Genomic DNA, 17,357 nt, shown 5'->3' on the forward strand with positions numbered 1-17,357 from the left:
CTAACAGCGTTAATAGATTTTATCAGCGTTGGACTATGATGTAAATAGAATGAACGTCGTCATACATAACGACAATGAAACTGGTGACGATGCGCGTGCGTAGAGTTACGCAGTATGCCAGAAGATGTGTCATTGCCTATTAAATAAGCACCACAATATCGGGAATTTCAGATATTTCTCTAAACCTTTTGCGCGTATATGGTCTTTTTTGGACTGATCTGTTTCCTTCTGTAACCGGGCTCCCTCTTTGGATCAATGGCATCTGGAGAGCTTTCGAAGGATGACGGCTACCACAGCCCACTGGGGTGCAGAGATGTTGAAACCCAAAGTATAAGAAATGCGGAAAACTCGCCGGACAATATAGCTAACTATGGTGCCACCAAAGACGAAGAAAGTCCGGTATCAGAGGCAGCCCAAGATGTCTCCCGCGGCTGCTGGCCGAAGTGCTGCCCTGATTGGTTCTTGGATGAATTTCGGAAAATGGCGTCACTCTCTTGGTCAATGGTAAGTGATTTTTTGTGGGTTTACTAAGCATAGTATTTAAATCTCAGCCGACAGCAGAAACGATAACTGTCACCTGGGAATATTGGCTGAAAATTTCGCTTTCCTGTGACATGATATGCCTGCAATACCCAAGTACATGTATTGTTACTTTTTCCAGTTCTTGCTTGCCGTATTTAGTTATCTCATCGGTCCTGTGAGCTTGGCATTCTGTGGGCATCTCGGTACGAAGGCAATGGATGGAGTCGCTTTGGCCTTAACGGTAGGTCGACACCAGAAGATGAATTGATCAGCCCGTTATGACAAAGTAGGCTAAAAAGCAAAGCTGATACGCGTGAAGGACCTTAAAATTACTTGACACCATGAAGAAAAAAACTGCCAAGTAAAAAATAATTTGTAAAAAGAATCGAAGACTAAATGGATATGAACACTTTCAATAACCCTATCAGAAGCATGTGAATCGATACCCATACTGATCTCACCACCTCTCTCTCGGTATCTTATTCGTTACACTTTCAGGTCATCAACGTCACAGGCATTTCAATTGCAATGGGGCTTGCCATGGCGTGTGGGACATTTTTCGCACAGGTCAGTGAAGATTTCATGATGATAATTTGTAGTTATGTTATTTTATTGGCTACACCAGACAGACTTTTCAGTAATTCATTGAAGTGTAAAATGAAAATGTGGGTCAAAATCATTTCTTAAAGCTCACACACATTCGGTTACCAAGGTTACTTCAATTAAACACAAGCCATCTTTGATGACGTTAAGAAAACATACTACAAACATGCATTTTATATCATAGATACAACTGTACTACCTGAGCTAATGATAGTAATTCTTTCAGTCTTACGGAAGTGTCAACAAAGGGCGGGTGGGTCTCTATCTTCTGCGCAGTAAGTATTTGTCTATATTTAATAGAAATAGCAACATGTATATGTGATTCTTTCATAGCAAAAGCAATATTAAAGCAATGTGTGATTTTGTTCAGACAGACTAATATCTGTGATTTTGTTCATAGACATTTTTTCCATAGGAAAGCAATATCTGTAATTCTTCTCGATCACTCCCATGAAATAAAAAGCAATGTGTGATTTTTTTCTTAGATATGATGATACGTTTCCCGTTCATCTGCGTATTGGCGGTCACCACCTTGCTTTCGTCTCGGTCTTTCAAGTTTAACACATTGTCTGCTTCAGGCCTGATCATCCTCCTCCTCTTCATACTGCCATGCTGGGCCATACATCTGAACGCCGAGGCACTCCTACTCAAATTCGACCAAGAGAAAGAAGTCGCCCGAATCGCAGGGGAATATATCGCTTACTTCATGCCCGCCATGCCGGTACGTATTTTGGCTCCAACTTGGCTGAATCTAAGTGCACTCATGACAAGAGCCTGCCAATATAGGATACATAAGTTATCCATATTTTTTTCTTGTAGGGTGTGTTCGTCATGGAGATCCTGATGCAATACTTACGGTGCCAGAACATTATCTTTCCCACGATCGTGATCGGAGGGGCAGGGGTGGTGGTCAACGCAGTCGTGCATGCGCTGTTGCTGTTTGTAGTTGGAATGGGAAGCAAGTAGGTTCATCGTTTATCAGTTCAGTGCCACCATGCATCATCCCAATAATCAGTTTCGATGGTCAGAATGTGTCTTTGGCATCTCGTCCGTTGTCTTGACATTGCTAATGCTAGATTTATTAGCGTATTCCATGAAAGCAAGAATTGTTATAGACTAGTCTTTATCAATTCTTGATGAAAGGTGACTCTTCGCTGTATTCTAACTGTTGTTGTCTTTCAGCGGTTCTGCTCTTGCCCAAGTTATCACGTTCAACTTCATGGCCTTGTCTCTCATTGCCTACATAATCTATATGGGCGTCTACAAGGAAACATGGGAAGGTGAGTTGACAAAATGACATAGGGTGTGATTGTGTAGCTTTAGATCGTAGTGAGTTGGAGGCAGGTCGCATTCAAACGGGCACAGTCTGGCGCGCGCTTTTCAGGCTAGATTCATTTGTAGGCACCTTGACCATCGGACATTCGGTATGTCTTGACTTGACCCTTTTTGTATGATTTCAGGGTGGAAGTTGAGGGACGTATTCGAGGACTGGGGCGTATTCCTGAAGTTAGCTGTCTCTGGCATGCTGATGCTGGGCATGGAGTGGTGGACCTTTGAGATAGGCACGTTGATTTCAGGTGTTTTCGACCCGGTCTCTCTTGGGGCGCAGTCGATCGGATTTCAACTACTCTCCGTCGTATACATGGTAGGTGAAAGTCTTCTTCCCAATCTGGATATCAACCAAGGAGGCGGTAGAGTAGAGGAATGCATGCACGATTAACCTACTTCTTTATTTGATGTAGTCGAAGTAAATTGTAAAATATTTAATTCTCGATGGGCTACTTTAGACCCCACAATATTTTCAGATGACGTACAGTTATAGCCAACATCTTTTCTTCTAGATGATAATAATCTCCGAATTTTCATTAGGGGTTGAGGTTCGTTTACTTAGAGAATGATGAAACGATTACTTCCCAATAAAAGTGCCATGTTGTTTCAGGTTCCTCTTGGTATATCCCTTGCCAGTACGATACGGGTTGGTCACCTGCTCGGAGCAGAAGACCACAAGCAGGTTGTGCGGGCAATCAAGGTGACATTTGCGTTGGCCGGTAGGTATTTCCCCGTGCCGATTTTAAGTTTCTCTGATGCTTTCTCCGATTGATGTTGAAAGACAATAGGTGACAGGTTAGTCTTTGTACGGCTACAAGAATTGACACCAAAGATTGTGATTGGTTTTACCTCCGACTTATAAATGTCCATCGTTTTATCAAGTTGAAGTCTTGAAGAGAACCGAGCAACCAAAACGATTCTAACGATACGTCTTTAACCTTTCCAGTCTTCTGTGAATGCGTGGTTGGGTTAGTTCTGGTGGCTTTCCATACACTTCTTCCGAAGATCTTCACCACTGACCCGTAAGTATAGATCACATTCATCTAAATGTCGTCTAAGGACGAATTCATACTGTGATCAATGACCGACTACGACTGACCTGCCACCGGCATAGCCTTTCACTGGCCATTTGGTCAGTTGTAGAAAAGCGGCAACGACGTCGGTCGGCGACAAGAGCATATTGCCATTTTGTCTCTACAAAACACTTTCGGCTGAATGTTGAAATTCTTACGATACTTCCTTTTTTCAGAGCGATTATAGACTACGCTGGTTACATTGTTCTCATGGTCGCCTTATATGAAGTATTCGACTCAATAGCGGTGAGCAACAACTATCATAAACTCCCATAAGGAAAGGCAGTGCTTTTTCTTAAAGAAACATTGCTTTTGCTTCGTATCGCAATAGTTGACATCGAGCTGCGATGGAACGACCATCCCAGCGCTAACTCAGTTTTGAAACTGTTCGGAATCGGACCATGTCCGAGCTTAAAAAGAAGCTCGTCAGTAAGACATCTTCAATTTTTCCTCTTTCCAATCATTCTTTGATTCCTTTCCAAACAACGACTAAATGACATAAAGTTTTCACAGGCCCTCATTTTAAAACTTTCTCGTCAATGTTTGCTATATTCTACAGTGTGTGAGTGCGGGGATATTGAGAGGATGTGGTCGACAAGTAGCCGGTGCTGTAGTGACGTTCATAGGCTTTTATGTTATCGCTCTTCCAATTTCGGTGACCCTGATGTTTGGAACTCCTTTGGAACTTTCAGGTAAGTTGGCCTACTTTCCTTTTCTCTCATCGGAACTCATTTGGAACTGTCAGGTATGAGTGGGCCTACTTTCTTCTAGCTGGGGAATCTGAGTATCAAACCATCTTTTGTGTTAACAAAGATATGGGCAAGCCAATCATTGAAGTGGGCTTTAATGTTAGATCTGATTCATTACTTTCAGGGTACTACGTTGGTCTCATCCTTGGAATGAGTATTGTCGTCTGCGTCTTCTGTTTCCTGATTTGGTACATCAACTGGGAAAAAGAGGTCGCGAAGGTAAGAACATCATTTTCTGGTTTGTATCCTTGTCGTTTGATTAGGCCTACTTGCCTGCGCCAGAATGTAAGGATGAATGACTAAATCCATTAAAGCCAGTGGTTTCATAAGGTAAAGATAAAAAATATCCAGGTCCGTCATCATCCCCCATATCTTTTTCAGGCAAGGATAAGAACCGGCACGGATCAGATTGCTATGGAGATACTGGGTCCAGCCCCTGAGCTGACTCACAGCGAGAGAACGAACTGTAAGTATGCAGGCATCTTGACCACCAATGTTTTTGCATCTTATTAAGATATACCCGGCTACGAGTATTTGACCATTAGATTCAGGATGGTATGCAGGGTGCGTGATCTAAATCAGCGATTACTCGCGTCCGAGGCAGGTCGTTCTTTTCTGCTACGTAGAGCTGAAATCAGAAGCAAAAGAATGCAGAATTAGTCCGTCAGTGAGAAATGTAATAACTTTATCACCGTATGACTGCTGGTGGTTGCTGCCGATGACTCAGTTGACTTGGCGTTTAATCGATTAATTGGGTGATCGATTTATTAATTGACAGACCTACTCTGCATCTACAAGCGAGGAATGTCCTTCTTTTTTGCAGCTAGTGCATATATTTCTGTTCATCGACGCATATTATCCATATAGTACACGTAGTGCATATTGAAAATATGTATGAAGTTAAACCCTTGAGGTTGAGGAAGGTTTTTCCCGAACAACTCGGTGTTATAATTTACATGTACCGCTGAAACTGAAAAATGCTGTGGAATATTTGTCTGACATCTCCCTCTCCTTCTTCAGCAATCGTTTCCCGGCGATCAAGCATCAGGGGCCGCACGTGTTCAATCTCGAGCGAATGGTACGAGGACTACATGGGAAACTACGGCAGCCAACACAACCTCATCAGTGACCCCTCGGAGTCTACGCACAAGAAACTGGACAAGAAGACCATTAAACTGATCGCCACGCGCGTGTTATTCGTCTTATTTATGGTGCTAACATTTGTAATTGGTTTAGTATTCCGAATATCAGAGGCACCTGGGCATGATAGTGCAAATAGTACGACAATTTCTACAATGGACACCTCAACCTTGGCTCCATTCATTATTAATTCGACGTCAACACTATACAATCTGTCAACATCTTGGTCCATGGACTCAACCACATGAGATGTCAACATCAAGGAGAGAAAATGAATTTTACATGTGGTTCCACACTTGAAGCTTTCCACTAGGAGCGCAGCTGTTTCCGTTGTAGCCGACTTTGTAGCACTGTTGTGATATTCTGCTGCTGTTTTTTATGGCTACAAAGTTTAGAAATGACATGCACAAACTAGTCAATGTAAATATGAAGCCGAATAAAGACAAAGATGTTGGCACACATTTTTGAATTGGTTCATGAATCCTTCAGTGCACACGACTCTGGACATGGGAGGTGCAGTCAATTCTGTGGGTGAGAAGGGCATAGCGGGGCTTCTTGTCTGACTGCTGCTAACGTTTGGTCGAAAACCCGACCATATCTCGCCGACGTTATGACACTATCTATCAACCTCTCGCATTACAAAAACCTGTTTTGATTAATAGTGCCTGCTAGCGATCAACAACTCGGTGAGAGCTATCAATAGACTTTGATTAGGAAAACTGTGATCAACATCAGTATAAGGAGAATCAACGTTGTAGATGTTGAATTCAACAGCGGCACACGCAGTAGGTTTTAATTGGGCACTTAAGTCAACCTGCACGAGACCTTTGTGATATCATAGGTCTGTGATATCATCGACCTATGATATAAAAAGTCCCCATTTCACAAACAATCTATAGCGTCTTTTCGCCAAATGGATATATCGTTTTACAAGGGTTAACACTGAATCGCAGAGCATTAACGGATTAAACAAATCTGTGTCATCAAAATTGATAGTTTGGACAGATTAACGGAACCTCGAGGCGATATAGATTGAGAAAGCATACATGTCTAAAGAATAATCTGGAATAACAATTGTTGCTCGTAGGAATTTTCAAAGGATTAAGGCTGGGCTGAGGCTTTTACTTTCATTACTTGTCTGATTTTCGTTTTGGTCTCGTCTTCTCATTTTGGGTCTGATCAGAAACATGTCTCATCAGGAAGAAAGCACAGTTGAATAGAGAACCAGTATGTTGTCATGCTCAATGGTCAGGATATGATTTTGCTGCTTGAATTTTTTGTCTATGATATCGTACTTGCGTTTCGGCGGCTCTCAGAACTCGCGGTAGGCATATCGACAAGTAGGCCTGACTCAAGAACAGTGAGGACCATAAATAACGGCCAACATAACGAGTTTTCGGTAAGTTTGCTAATCGGCGTAACGGTAAGTAAACTTGATATCATACGTAAACAAGCAACGAATTGAACTTGACCAAGAACGGCTAATAGGCCTACGCTTTATCTTTTTGAACCTACTGTTGACAAGCAGTAAACGTAATTTGGGGTGTAAGGGTTCAGAGGAAAACATGACATGGACACGATTGGATTAGATCTTCTACTATGTTTGACAGACCCTCACGAGAGAAGTATAAGGTAGGTGAGCCAGGGGAGTACGACAGGGTAAGCTCATTTAGGAGATGATAATTTTTCTCGAATACCAGGGGTCATTTGCGTGCTCCTTCCCTCGCATATCCTTTTAGTGCGGAGCGAAAGGCCCTGAAGTTCAGGATGCTTGAGTGGAAGCTCGACCAGTGTCAACGGAGTACACATGCTTTCCCAGGGTACGCGAATATGATGTTGAAAAGGGATAGCGAACATGCAAGGCCGTGAGGGATTTTGTACAGTTGTGTCAGAAAATCGAAGGTAAGATAAGGGCCGGGGAAAAGGGTCTCTGCAGCAACGATGTTCAGTTAGGTTATAAAAGTGGTTTTCACTGCCAAAAAATTATACGTCGGAATTTCTTTGATTTTGCTTTTGCCATTTTTCAGGACACATGACTCCCGAACCAAACTCAGCACGGAAGAATGCCGGATTTTCTCAACGTCCTGTGACCGTCAAGCACGAAACCAATGCTTCAGATCATATTCAACCACGGGATCATTACTAACGATGCATGTACCTGTCAATTTACTTTTGACTTGAACGTTGTGTGTCAGAAGATTATCGTTACGGGTTGCTAACAGTGACCAATTCAATGGGTATAAATTCTTATTAATATCATATTAAGGAAGGCTGCAATATTTTCTAGCTGTGACGTTCAACAACACAAACATTTTCTGCCGTACAGTAGTCGGCACGAGGCAGTTTGAATGAATCTTTTGCGTAAAAATATATTTGCTTTCACGTTGGTGAGACGCTGGCATTGACACGGCTAGGAGTACGGATGGTCGCCTTTTGTAGCGTTTTGAGATCGCTGTTGTAAAATCACATTTTTCGGCTACAGATGAGCAGCTTGCTTGTAAAAGGAAGATCCCAATTTATCGGGGAAATTTTGGATTCCATTTATCCAAATACTGTGCAGAACGAAAAAGGATACATTCAGTCCATTCGTGTACGTCAATATGACTTCGGAAGGGAACAAAATCATTACTGACCCAGTTGACATTGATGAGGATCAAACTTCGACTGAAAAGAATGCTTCGCAAAGAGATGTGGATGAGTTCTGTTTCGATCATGATGGCCTTGATCTAAAGGCTTTGGAAGAAGAAAGGCTAAGAATAGACAGAGAAATAGCTGAGCGGCGACTGGAAATGGAATTGAGGAAAGAGGCGGCCGAAAGGAGGCGCAGCGAAGTGGAAAAGAAGATGGCCGCCTTGCATCAGCGCAAAACGAGTCTGACGGATTTGCGAACTGAGAAAATGATTCGTGGTAAAATGAATTCTTCAAAAGTAGATGGTTGACACCATGCCATTACCAGGCCTACTGCTATGATCCTGCTGTGGCCATGTTCCACTACAAGCATTAGCTATAATGACGAGTTGGTTGTCAAGTGACAGTACCTACTTTTGATAGACTAGACAGTATTTCTAAAGATATAAGATGTATATGCCTACTAGAAGAAGATGAGAAACAAACTGACGTGACACTAATGGCTGCAGCGGCTTCCGAATCTCTCTGTACTGAATCTTCAGTTCGGAAAGGCACAGGGACCGCATCACCTGGCTACATGTATGCTGAGTGTAAGCGAAGGATGCAACATCCTTTTGTTTCTGCTGGATGGTGAAAATATCGCTAGTATGTTTCGCCGCGGACAATCGGCGCGTGTGGAAGTTAGTTCACGAGATTGTTCACAGATGTCTACACAAGATTTTGAGATGCGCCGGCTATAATAAATCGGACCGTAAAGGTATATGTTTCATCTGATAAGATTATGTTAGTAATCGTAATTTAATTTTCAAATTGAAATTCACGTAAAATTCACTTTCGTTGAGAGGGTTCCTACAAGTCAACCAGGCGGGGAGATATGTGTTCAAAAACGACCTTGTTGAGGCTGTATTTCACTTCCCTGCATCAAATGAGTCAAAAACGCCATTTTCGATTTTTGAAAAATAGCCCACTTTACGGTGCGGTGCGGTGGTGGGCGGCTAATGTTGGAAATGAACAGAATTCACTTACAAGTTTAAAACAATTGAAACGGGCACACTCGACAATGATAGCGGACATTGTTATGTTGAAAGTGGTAAAGCCCTCCATTTGAGAGGCTATTGAATGGTAAATACGTCATGTTTTTGTTTTAGAAGCATTTAAGTCTGACAGGGGTGTCGAGCCAAGTATCCAGTTAGATCGATTCGTGGGGCATCTGACATTCGAGGGTATTTTTCGGAGATAGGACGTAATTGAAAACTTCCGTGGTCTACCGAACAACAGGGAGAGTTATCAATTAGTAATTAGTTGAGGTTTTTACAAGTGAATCGTTCGATGAAATCACGCGGTATCGCGTGGCCGTGTGAGGACTCGCGTTGTTTCGAGGATTCTGCGATGTTTATAAGTGGAGCAATTGAAGGAGACGGAATCCATAAAAGCTGTCAGGAACTGAAAAGTTTGCATGAATATTTTGACTGAGGATATCATATTGTCATGGAGATAAAAGCTTACAAAATCTGGCACGGTTCTAGCAACATTTTCGAATATTTTTGAATATTTAAACACGATTGTACGATTGTTTCTGAGGCAAGGACTCCGATATTCTTTTACTTTCGAAATAGAAGTTGATATTGGGGAAAAACGGTCTCCTTGGCAAAACCGAGGCGTTGCCGTCATACTTTGCGTCTATGGCAACGACCTCCAAACGACGATGACACAAGTATCGAAGGCGTCCATGACCACCGCCTAGTAACTATAGTATCACTTTGCAATATACTTATTATATCACATTGAATAATCCAAAATATACTCAAAATGTACTTCATTGTGTAATCGAGTTCTTCATAAAGGAGTTTTGAATACAGGTACCACTTTAAACCGTATAAAGAGTCGATAATCGCACTTCTGCAAGTTGAGTAACAACTGTGACCAGTCGGGTGTATTCTCATGATGCCCATAGTTTCAATTTGGACCTCACAAAGCAATCGAAGAATTGTACTAGTATTTCATTTCAAGTGTTAATCAATGTTGCTAAGTATGACCAATGCACAATAACATTCCGCGAAGATGACGTCACTGCAGCTCCTGCCCTCTATTTCCCCATCGCTGAATTACAGGCAATGTCGGACAAACATGCGGTTTCGTAATGGATTCAGGCTTTCTAACTAGGGCAGTTAGATTCAATCGGGCACATGTCCGAGTGTTGGAAATACTACATAATTGTTCTGAATATTTCTCTCTCTGACTCTGTGGTATCATTCATGCTAAAAACAATGCAGGGTCAAAGATAATTGACTTTGAAATAAGCTCAAATGCGTAGAAATAAGTGTCGATGTCCGACTGTCACGTGACTAAAACGTCATCAATATCTTATGCAAATGACCTTGTGAGCTATAAATAGTAACTTCGCGGGATGCTATTAGGTTGCATCGCTGCTTCATTGCGTCGCCGATTCTTTTGTTCTGACCTAGAAACGGACGCCGACGAGACAGTCCAGGCGGTGGCTACATTTCATGGATAATAAGACATGCAAGAGAGAGCTCTCTCGCTCTCAGAACCATTGAAGCCAGAATCATGAATGGTTCTGAGAAGGATATTGTCTTACAAGTAGCTAACGTTCAAGACGTACACTTTCTTTACGGTCCTACACGGACCCCCCGTCCGTCGCCGCGATGCAGCCTGCTTCCATCGTTCATCCTAACACCATGGAAACAGTTTTCAATTCGGAGATCGAGGAGTGTGGGGAGAAATAAACCCGGCATCGCTCATGATTATGAGAGGGAACTTGTTTTATCTGGATGCAAGTCCGTAATAAAAACCTTGTATTCCGATTGTTGAGAATTCAATGAGATCGGAACTGTCAAAGAGCCGTCAGTCTTCAGTTCCCACGTGACTCAATGGCAGTGACGAGCAGAGTCAACTTTACTTTCAACACTGGGACTCGGAATCCGAACTTTTCATTCTTGGCATCAATATTGAACACATGCTCCATTCCCAACATCTCGACATTTGAATGAAGAACCTGTTCTAAGTGTTTGTTTTGCTGCGTAAAGTATCGTGATGAGAGCTTTTGATTGCTTAACGGCGTTTGGTGCGAGACCGGGAGGAGGGGGTTCGGAAGAGTGAGACAAACACGGGCGAGTGCCCTATGTTTGGTACAGGACGCGCGACCGGCCCAGCCTCTACAGCACCGGACTTCACAACACAAGCTCCCCGCCGCTAAATCACCAGCGCTTGCTTAAAATTATCGAAACTGAGGTTTACTGGTGTTATTGGGCAAAAATATTCCACGGTGAAGAGCCGGATAATAAACATAACGAACCGTTTTCAGGGAACCGGTTTCAAAGAGTGGCCCACTTGAAACATGGATATTGACTTTGAACGTGCGTTGCATGAAATTGAGGTTTTGGTATAAAACAAATTGGGTGTCATTGCCCTTGTGCTAGTCCCGACAGGTGCCATTGTTTACTGGTTTTAGACGGTGTCGCTAGGAGGCGACGAAAATACCCTTCATATAGTAGTAGATATCGGGATAAGATTTATAATTTTGTTGTATTAATCACACTGTGATCATCACAAAACATTCGCAGTTTACACGATGCTCATTACAAAGAGTTAACATCATAGATAATCATTTAACCATGTGATGATCTTTGAATTGATTAATCTTAATATCGCGACAACTCATTTCTCAGTTCTGCATGGAATGCCGTTATAAATATCATTCTGAAGAACGATCATAGGAATAAGTTTAGTAAATATTTAATTCTAATGATGCTACGATACAGTTGATATGATCTGCGTCCCTTTTCACGCTATAAATCAATTAGATACGCCATAGTGATAAATTATTTGATTGATTGACTAGATCTTTAAAGGAGCAACAAAGAGGAATATAACATCAGAGTCGTATTTTCACAGCTAAATTAATTTCTCTGTCGATGCACAATTCATTTTTCTTTTGATTTTTTTTGTGATCACACTTATTTCGATCTGATTCGCTTCCAAAGTTTTTCAATTCATGATTGCATGTAAGAGAACATTATTAAGATGTCATTTATGCATGCTGAACTTAAATTGAAAGCAGAAAAGTGCATATCATTAAGTTTATAAGTACCCACACATCATCTCAGTTTGAAAACACTGACATAAACCAAAAACTTCAAAAACTTTAAAACTCGAGAGATATTCTTATCAAAACATATTGAAATATTGACAAATAATCACATTGACGAAGTCTCGCCGGCCATTTTGGAATAATGTGCGTAAGCAAAGATGGCTGTGCTGATGGGGAGAATCACGCGAATTTTGTTGCGGCAGCAAATTAACGCAAGTCACGCCTCTATCGTGTAACACTTTCTTAAAAACAAATTTGATTTTACGTGATGGCCTAGCGACAAGTTTCCAAGCGGTAGCTCATGGATGCATTAAAAGGCGTCAACCGACATGATCCCGTCTTCTGGGGCTCAGAGACTGAAATTAAAATGGATGTCCCTCCTCGCGAAGGCATGAATGTTTTAACAGCTCCCGTCGTTACTTGGTCTTAAATTGTCATTGAGCGCTAATGAAAATATTGGGTCAAAGTTTTAAAGGATTTAATGCGTTTATCTTCGCAATAAACAGATAAATATTAGATGTGCAGCGTGAAGTTGTCAAAGCCTTCGTCTCTGATGTAACTTTTGTGATTTTTCTAACGTGACGAGTTTGTGCTGGGTTAATTTTGAAGCGGGTTTGTCGAAATTGAGATTGATCACCAGGCCGTAGCCTCTTCTAAAGAATCACACTTATTTTATACTTATTGACAACACCTTAATGGCTCATGAGTTATGTATCCCGCTTGTTCTCAACTCGCTCAACCCTTTTAATGGAAAGAACGAAAGCAATTTCTTTCTCTTACTCCGAACACTGCAGTCCTTATACATAAGGTATCGGATGGAAAAATACAAACTGACATGGTCAGAAGCGTTTCAGAAACATGTCAGTTCTTTACTATCATCAAAAATACATAAGGCGAGCTTACATATATTTTGGCTATTATGACTATTTTCAGAAATTTTGAACAGAGTCATAACGTAGTCTCCATCAATTTGAAACATAGCAGCCCGATGGGCAACCTCGCAATAGGGCCCCGGGTTCGATCCGGGAAGAACAAGAACAAAAACAAATCTCCACCGAGGGAGAATCATGCTCCATATTTGGACATGAGTACGCCATGATTGTTTTCCGTCATGTGCGTGTCAGTTCCGAGTGGAGCAGATGAAACTGCAATGGCCCGTCACTTTACCCGTCAGTGCGGGGCAGCTCTCAAGACAAATGGCATCCAACTTTCTATCCTCATCGATCTTACAGAATAGGACGACCATCTCGCGTGCCCGTCCGTGATATAATTTCATATTTGAACCTAAATTATGCATTGATATGAAAATAATGCCGTGTTATTGGGCAGTTCGTGCCCAGATTGACTTAAGCAATCCAATATAAATCTCCAGACTCACTAGCCAAATAGAACCTTGTTAATTTTTCATCGCGCAACGCTTATCCTGTTTTCATGCGCACACAGAAGTCATCGGGTGATTTGACCATATTTCTGGGGCACTCTGAGCAAGCGATAATGCGAAAAGATGAGCCTCTCGAGGACTTGAATTATTAACAGTACACATATTTACCTATTCGGGTAAATAAATGATGACCCGCGTTATCAGAGATGTCCCCAAATTCATTTTCAACATGACTGATTGGGCATAATTGTTGAAATATCTTGAGTTAATGCTCCGGTCAAGCGGTGATAATGTTTAATTGTTTGCCCCTGTGCGCCATGAACCTCCGAGTTTTCGCTCATTAGCTGCATTAGCAAGTTGTGCCAATGTCATTATGATAGTATGAAATCAGTTTAAGTCTCGATTAGTGCTGCTGAGCTCTTGAAATTATTAGCAAACTGTAGACTGCACAAGGGATTACTTTTCGCGGATTTCGCGAATAACATCGATTCCAAAAACCGAAAGAAATGTCACAGCCCGCCAAAATATTGGGATTTTTTTTCAGAAACTTTTCGCAAATCGCAATGATTAAGAGGTACGAACATTCGACGATTTAGAGTAGTTGGGAAACAACGTTCGAGATTCGGCCTTTCTGGGGAAAGAATCATTCTTATGAAAGGCTGACTAAGTTCATCCGCAGCGACGAAAATCCTGACACTAACGGTGAACAAGTTTATGCATTTGTCGTAAAGCAGAGTGGCGCAGTGGAAGCGTGCTGGGCCCATAACCCAGAGGTCCGTAGATCGAAACTACGCTCTGCTAATGCTTTTATTAGGCTACGATACATATTTTCTTTTTACTATTTATCGAAAATCTGTACACCCCAGTCTATTACAAAATATCGAATGACAATACTTGTGATAAGCTCAAATCAGAGCCACGAATGACAAAATATCGTCCAGAATCTATAATGAAGTCACAGCCAACCTCCCAAGTGACCGCCCTAAATTTCCTATTACCAGAACAGTTTGTCTCCCAGATTGAGCACTTGTCATCCGGCTGACGAACTGGCGGCAATTTGTTGAGTGTGAAATTGGTACTAGAATCATTACAGCTTATTGTTTGACCTCCTGCTGATCCCAATATCTTAGCAATCTCAATCAATATCCCCTTGTCTCTGATCGGCGGTGAGGAGACGTGGCGGCAGGCCGGACAAATGTGATTCCGTGTTTGGTAGCCATACTCTCATTGGGATCCTCTTGCGGCCCACTCTGGCGCACTCAGGCCAATCTTGTCCCTCAAGTTTTGGATCCACCGTGGACTCCGCCGACCCGGACTCCGTTGAGAGAAGGTTACGGACGGAGTACCTCTGCTGGTTCAGAATGGCGAGAGGCGTTCAGTTGAACCCCTCTGGACGCCGGAGTTGGTGGCCAGTGGGCTCCACGCTTTAAGGTGGCTCTCCTGGAAATACCATCGCAGTTCCAAAGCAATTTCTCTTGATAATATACCCATACGATCAATGACCATTAATTTGGCGCGGTCTCAGTGGCGGGGAAATGATCTTAGAATTAACTGGTCCTATATCTTGGCGGATCTCCTCAGTTTATTGATATTGATGTTAGCGACAATCACCACCCGGGGATTCCCTCTGAGGACTCTCGAATCGTCATCGACAGCATGTAATTTGCTGTTAGAAATTACCCATCAGATTAACGCTAGATGTATCCCCTCGATTGGCTGGAATTCCCTCGTGAGGAAGTCCACAAAGTGTAAGACGTCAAGACATGGATGAGTTTCCTGCTTCTGAAATTTGTCAGTCTGAGATCAGGAACGGCAAAAAAAGCAATCACCGGAAAACAATTGACATTCGAAAACGAACCATTAGGTTTTTTACCAAAAGCTTTAGAGAAGCTGGAGAGATTTGTGATCAATGCCTGAGGTGTGTGACTGTGAAGGCAAAAATGTTATAGCAGAGCGTAGTTTCGATCTACGGACCTCTGGGTTATGGGCCCAGCACGCTTCCTCTGCGCCACTCTGCTGCTATATATGGGCACCGTAGTGCGGGGTATGCTGAAAATGGTTGTTGTGTACTTTCTTCACCCAAAGATTCAGTTTATTTTCACCCCAACGTCTTGTACCAACTAACGAGAAGTTTAAAACCCTTGGTAACGAGGATGACAAATTAATGCACGGGTTGATGGGCGCCAAGGGACGGATTGCGAATAGAATGCAGGGGGAAATGGTATGTTTGTTACAGCGGGATGGCTGAAGTCGCAAGACAGGCAACCATTGAAATCTTGCTCTTCGTTCCTCAAGAAGCAATCTGCGCCTCAAACAGAAGCAGACGATACGACGAGTGAATGATTGACGTCTGCCTCATGAATTATGGAGACCACATCTCGCGAATTCTCCCGGTAATTTCTCCCGCCTGCTTCAGCTCTAAGATCCCGCGCTCGGCTGGCCCCTGCCCGCCTCACTTCCTCCTAATGCTCCTCCGGCTCACTTACTCCTACAGTCGTCGCCATAAGCAAATGTCTCACACCCTTTTCGCTCGTCTTGTGCAAGGACCATCCAAAGGATTTCATCAGAGGTCGGTTTTCTTGAATCCTATTTGGCGACCCAGCACATTCCTATTAGTTCCAGTTTCCTAATCACTAGTTTTCTTTTCAGGGGGGCCATTTTGGGTGTCTCAGAGGGGTGAATTTGCAGTATCCGACCATCCACCAGTTTGTAAAAGCCGAGAAAGATATGTAATATTTACTTCTGGCGTTGACTATATTCCTCCATCATCAGGAGCAAGTGTATCGGAACAAATCACGTTACTTTTCTATTAATTTGGTTAGATGTGTTTTTGTGAAGCAATTACCGCCGGTAACGAATGCGATAACAGCGATTGTCGCTGGTGGTCTCACGGGGCGAGTTCTAGGGAGGCGGGACCGTGTGGACGCCTTGAGGATCCTTGGAGATGGTGAGGGTAGGTCGAAAGGGTAGGTCAGGGAGCGATCACCAATCTGCATACTCCCAGATCAAGTATCTGACGCGATAACGGCTTTTGTCACTGGTGAACTTACCCGGTTGAGTGCTTGGTGAAACTGAGTTTGTAATTCTTCCAGATAATATTGATAATGATAATGATATCGATGATGATAAAAACAATAATAATAATTCTGCCTCATACACCGGTGATGCAAATTTGAGCACATTTGATTGGCAAAAACGACCGGAAGTCGCCCCACATACTGCTTTTGAATGGAACTCGGTATATCTGTGGTTTTGTCATTGGCGAAAACATGTAGACCATTTCCAGAAGAGTCCGCGTCTATACGCCAGACTTATCCTAGTGTGGACGCTGATGTGGAATCTTGAATGGCATATCGAGAAGAAGCTTCGTTCTGAATACCACGGGACTGTGGCTTTGTAGAGGGAATAATAAGTCTGGTTAATATTTCAGGACTGTGGAGAGAGAAGCGATAACGTGGTGGAGCTTCTGCACGCCCTGGTGGCTGATGTATAGATCGTGAGGGGAAATGGGCATCAGTCGGAGGCGAGTTTTAAACTTTTTGGACACGGAAATTTTGTATTTCGAAGCATAGTTTTACCGAGTACGCTTTCATTCCCTGCAGGGAACTTCGACAAAAACGTCCGTTGAATGATGGTGTCACGACTGACGATCAAGTTCTGGTTTTACACGTCTGACGTATCAGTTTGTCCCGAATAGTTGATAGTTGTCGGCGCTCGCCCTACGTCAGGTGTTTCTTTTTGATTTGGGGCTAATAGAAGATCCATCTGCAGGTGTAGGACGTCAAGAAACAAAAAAACCGTGAAAACATACATACAGTATA

The 17,357-nt window shown here is 42.6% G+C and overlaps 2 protein-coding genes across 2 annotated transcripts; both read left to right on the plus strand.

The window, feature by feature from the left end:
• The first annotated feature begins 255 nt into the window (after positions 1–255).
• On the plus strand, positions 256–3,803 carry LOC135494077 (multidrug and toxin extrusion protein 1-like). The gene is made up of 11 exons (XM_064781827.1): positions 256–504; positions 662–763; positions 1,021–1,089; positions 1,352–1,400; positions 1,704–1,846; positions 1,945–2,087; positions 2,308–2,405; positions 2,586–2,770; positions 3,065–3,173; positions 3,401–3,476; positions 3,704–3,803. Exons 1-11 carry the CDS (start codon positions 256–258, stop codon positions 3,801–3,803), a joined length of 1,323 nt encoding a protein of 440 aa, XP_064637897.1.
• A 304-nt stretch (positions 3,804–4,107) lies between these two features.
• LOC135494148 (uncharacterized) lies at positions 4,108–5,828 on the plus strand. Its single transcript, XM_064781963.1, has 4 exons — positions 4,108–4,219; positions 4,401–4,495; positions 4,658–4,742; positions 5,297–5,828. Exons 1-4 carry the CDS (start codon positions 4,192–4,194, stop codon positions 5,662–5,664), a joined length of 576 nt encoding a protein of 191 aa, XP_064638033.1. The 5' UTR covers positions 4,108–4,191; the 3' UTR covers positions 5,665–5,828.
• Positions 5,829–17,357: the final 11,529 nt, after the last annotated feature.

Source organism: Lineus longissimus, chromosome 9 (assembly GCF_910592395.1).
Source record: "Lineus longissimus chromosome 9, tnLinLong1.2, whole genome shotgun sequence".
Classification (NCBI taxonomy): Eukaryota; Metazoa; Nemertea; class Pilidiophora; order Heteronemertea; family Lineidae; genus Lineus; species Lineus longissimus.

Excerpts from the sequence above, each read along its gene's own strand:
- LOC135494077 (XM_064781827.1), top strand. The coding sequence starts at position 256 with ATGGCATCTGGAGAGCTTTCGAAGGATGACGGCTACCACAGCCCACTG. Across the intron at positions 764-1,020 it reads GAGTCGCTTTGGCCTTAACG|GTCATCAACGTCACAGGCAT; the intron begins GTAGGTCGACAC and ends TTACACTTTCAG. Across the intron at positions 1,847-1,944 it reads ACTTCATGCCCGCCATGCCG|GGTGTGTTCGTCATGGAGAT; the intron begins GTACGTATTTTG and ends TTTTTCTTGTAG.
- LOC135494148 (XM_064781963.1), top strand. The coding sequence starts at position 4,192 with ATGTTTGGAACTCCTTTGGAACTTTCAG. Across the intron at positions 4,220-4,400 it reads AACTCCTTTGGAACTTTCAG|GGTACTACGTTGGTCTCATC; the intron begins GTAAGTTGGCCT and ends CATTACTTTCAG. Across the intron at positions 4,743-5,296 it reads TCACAGCGAGAGAACGAACT|CAATCGTTTCCCGGCGATCA; the intron begins GTAAGTATGCAG and ends CTCCTTCTTCAG.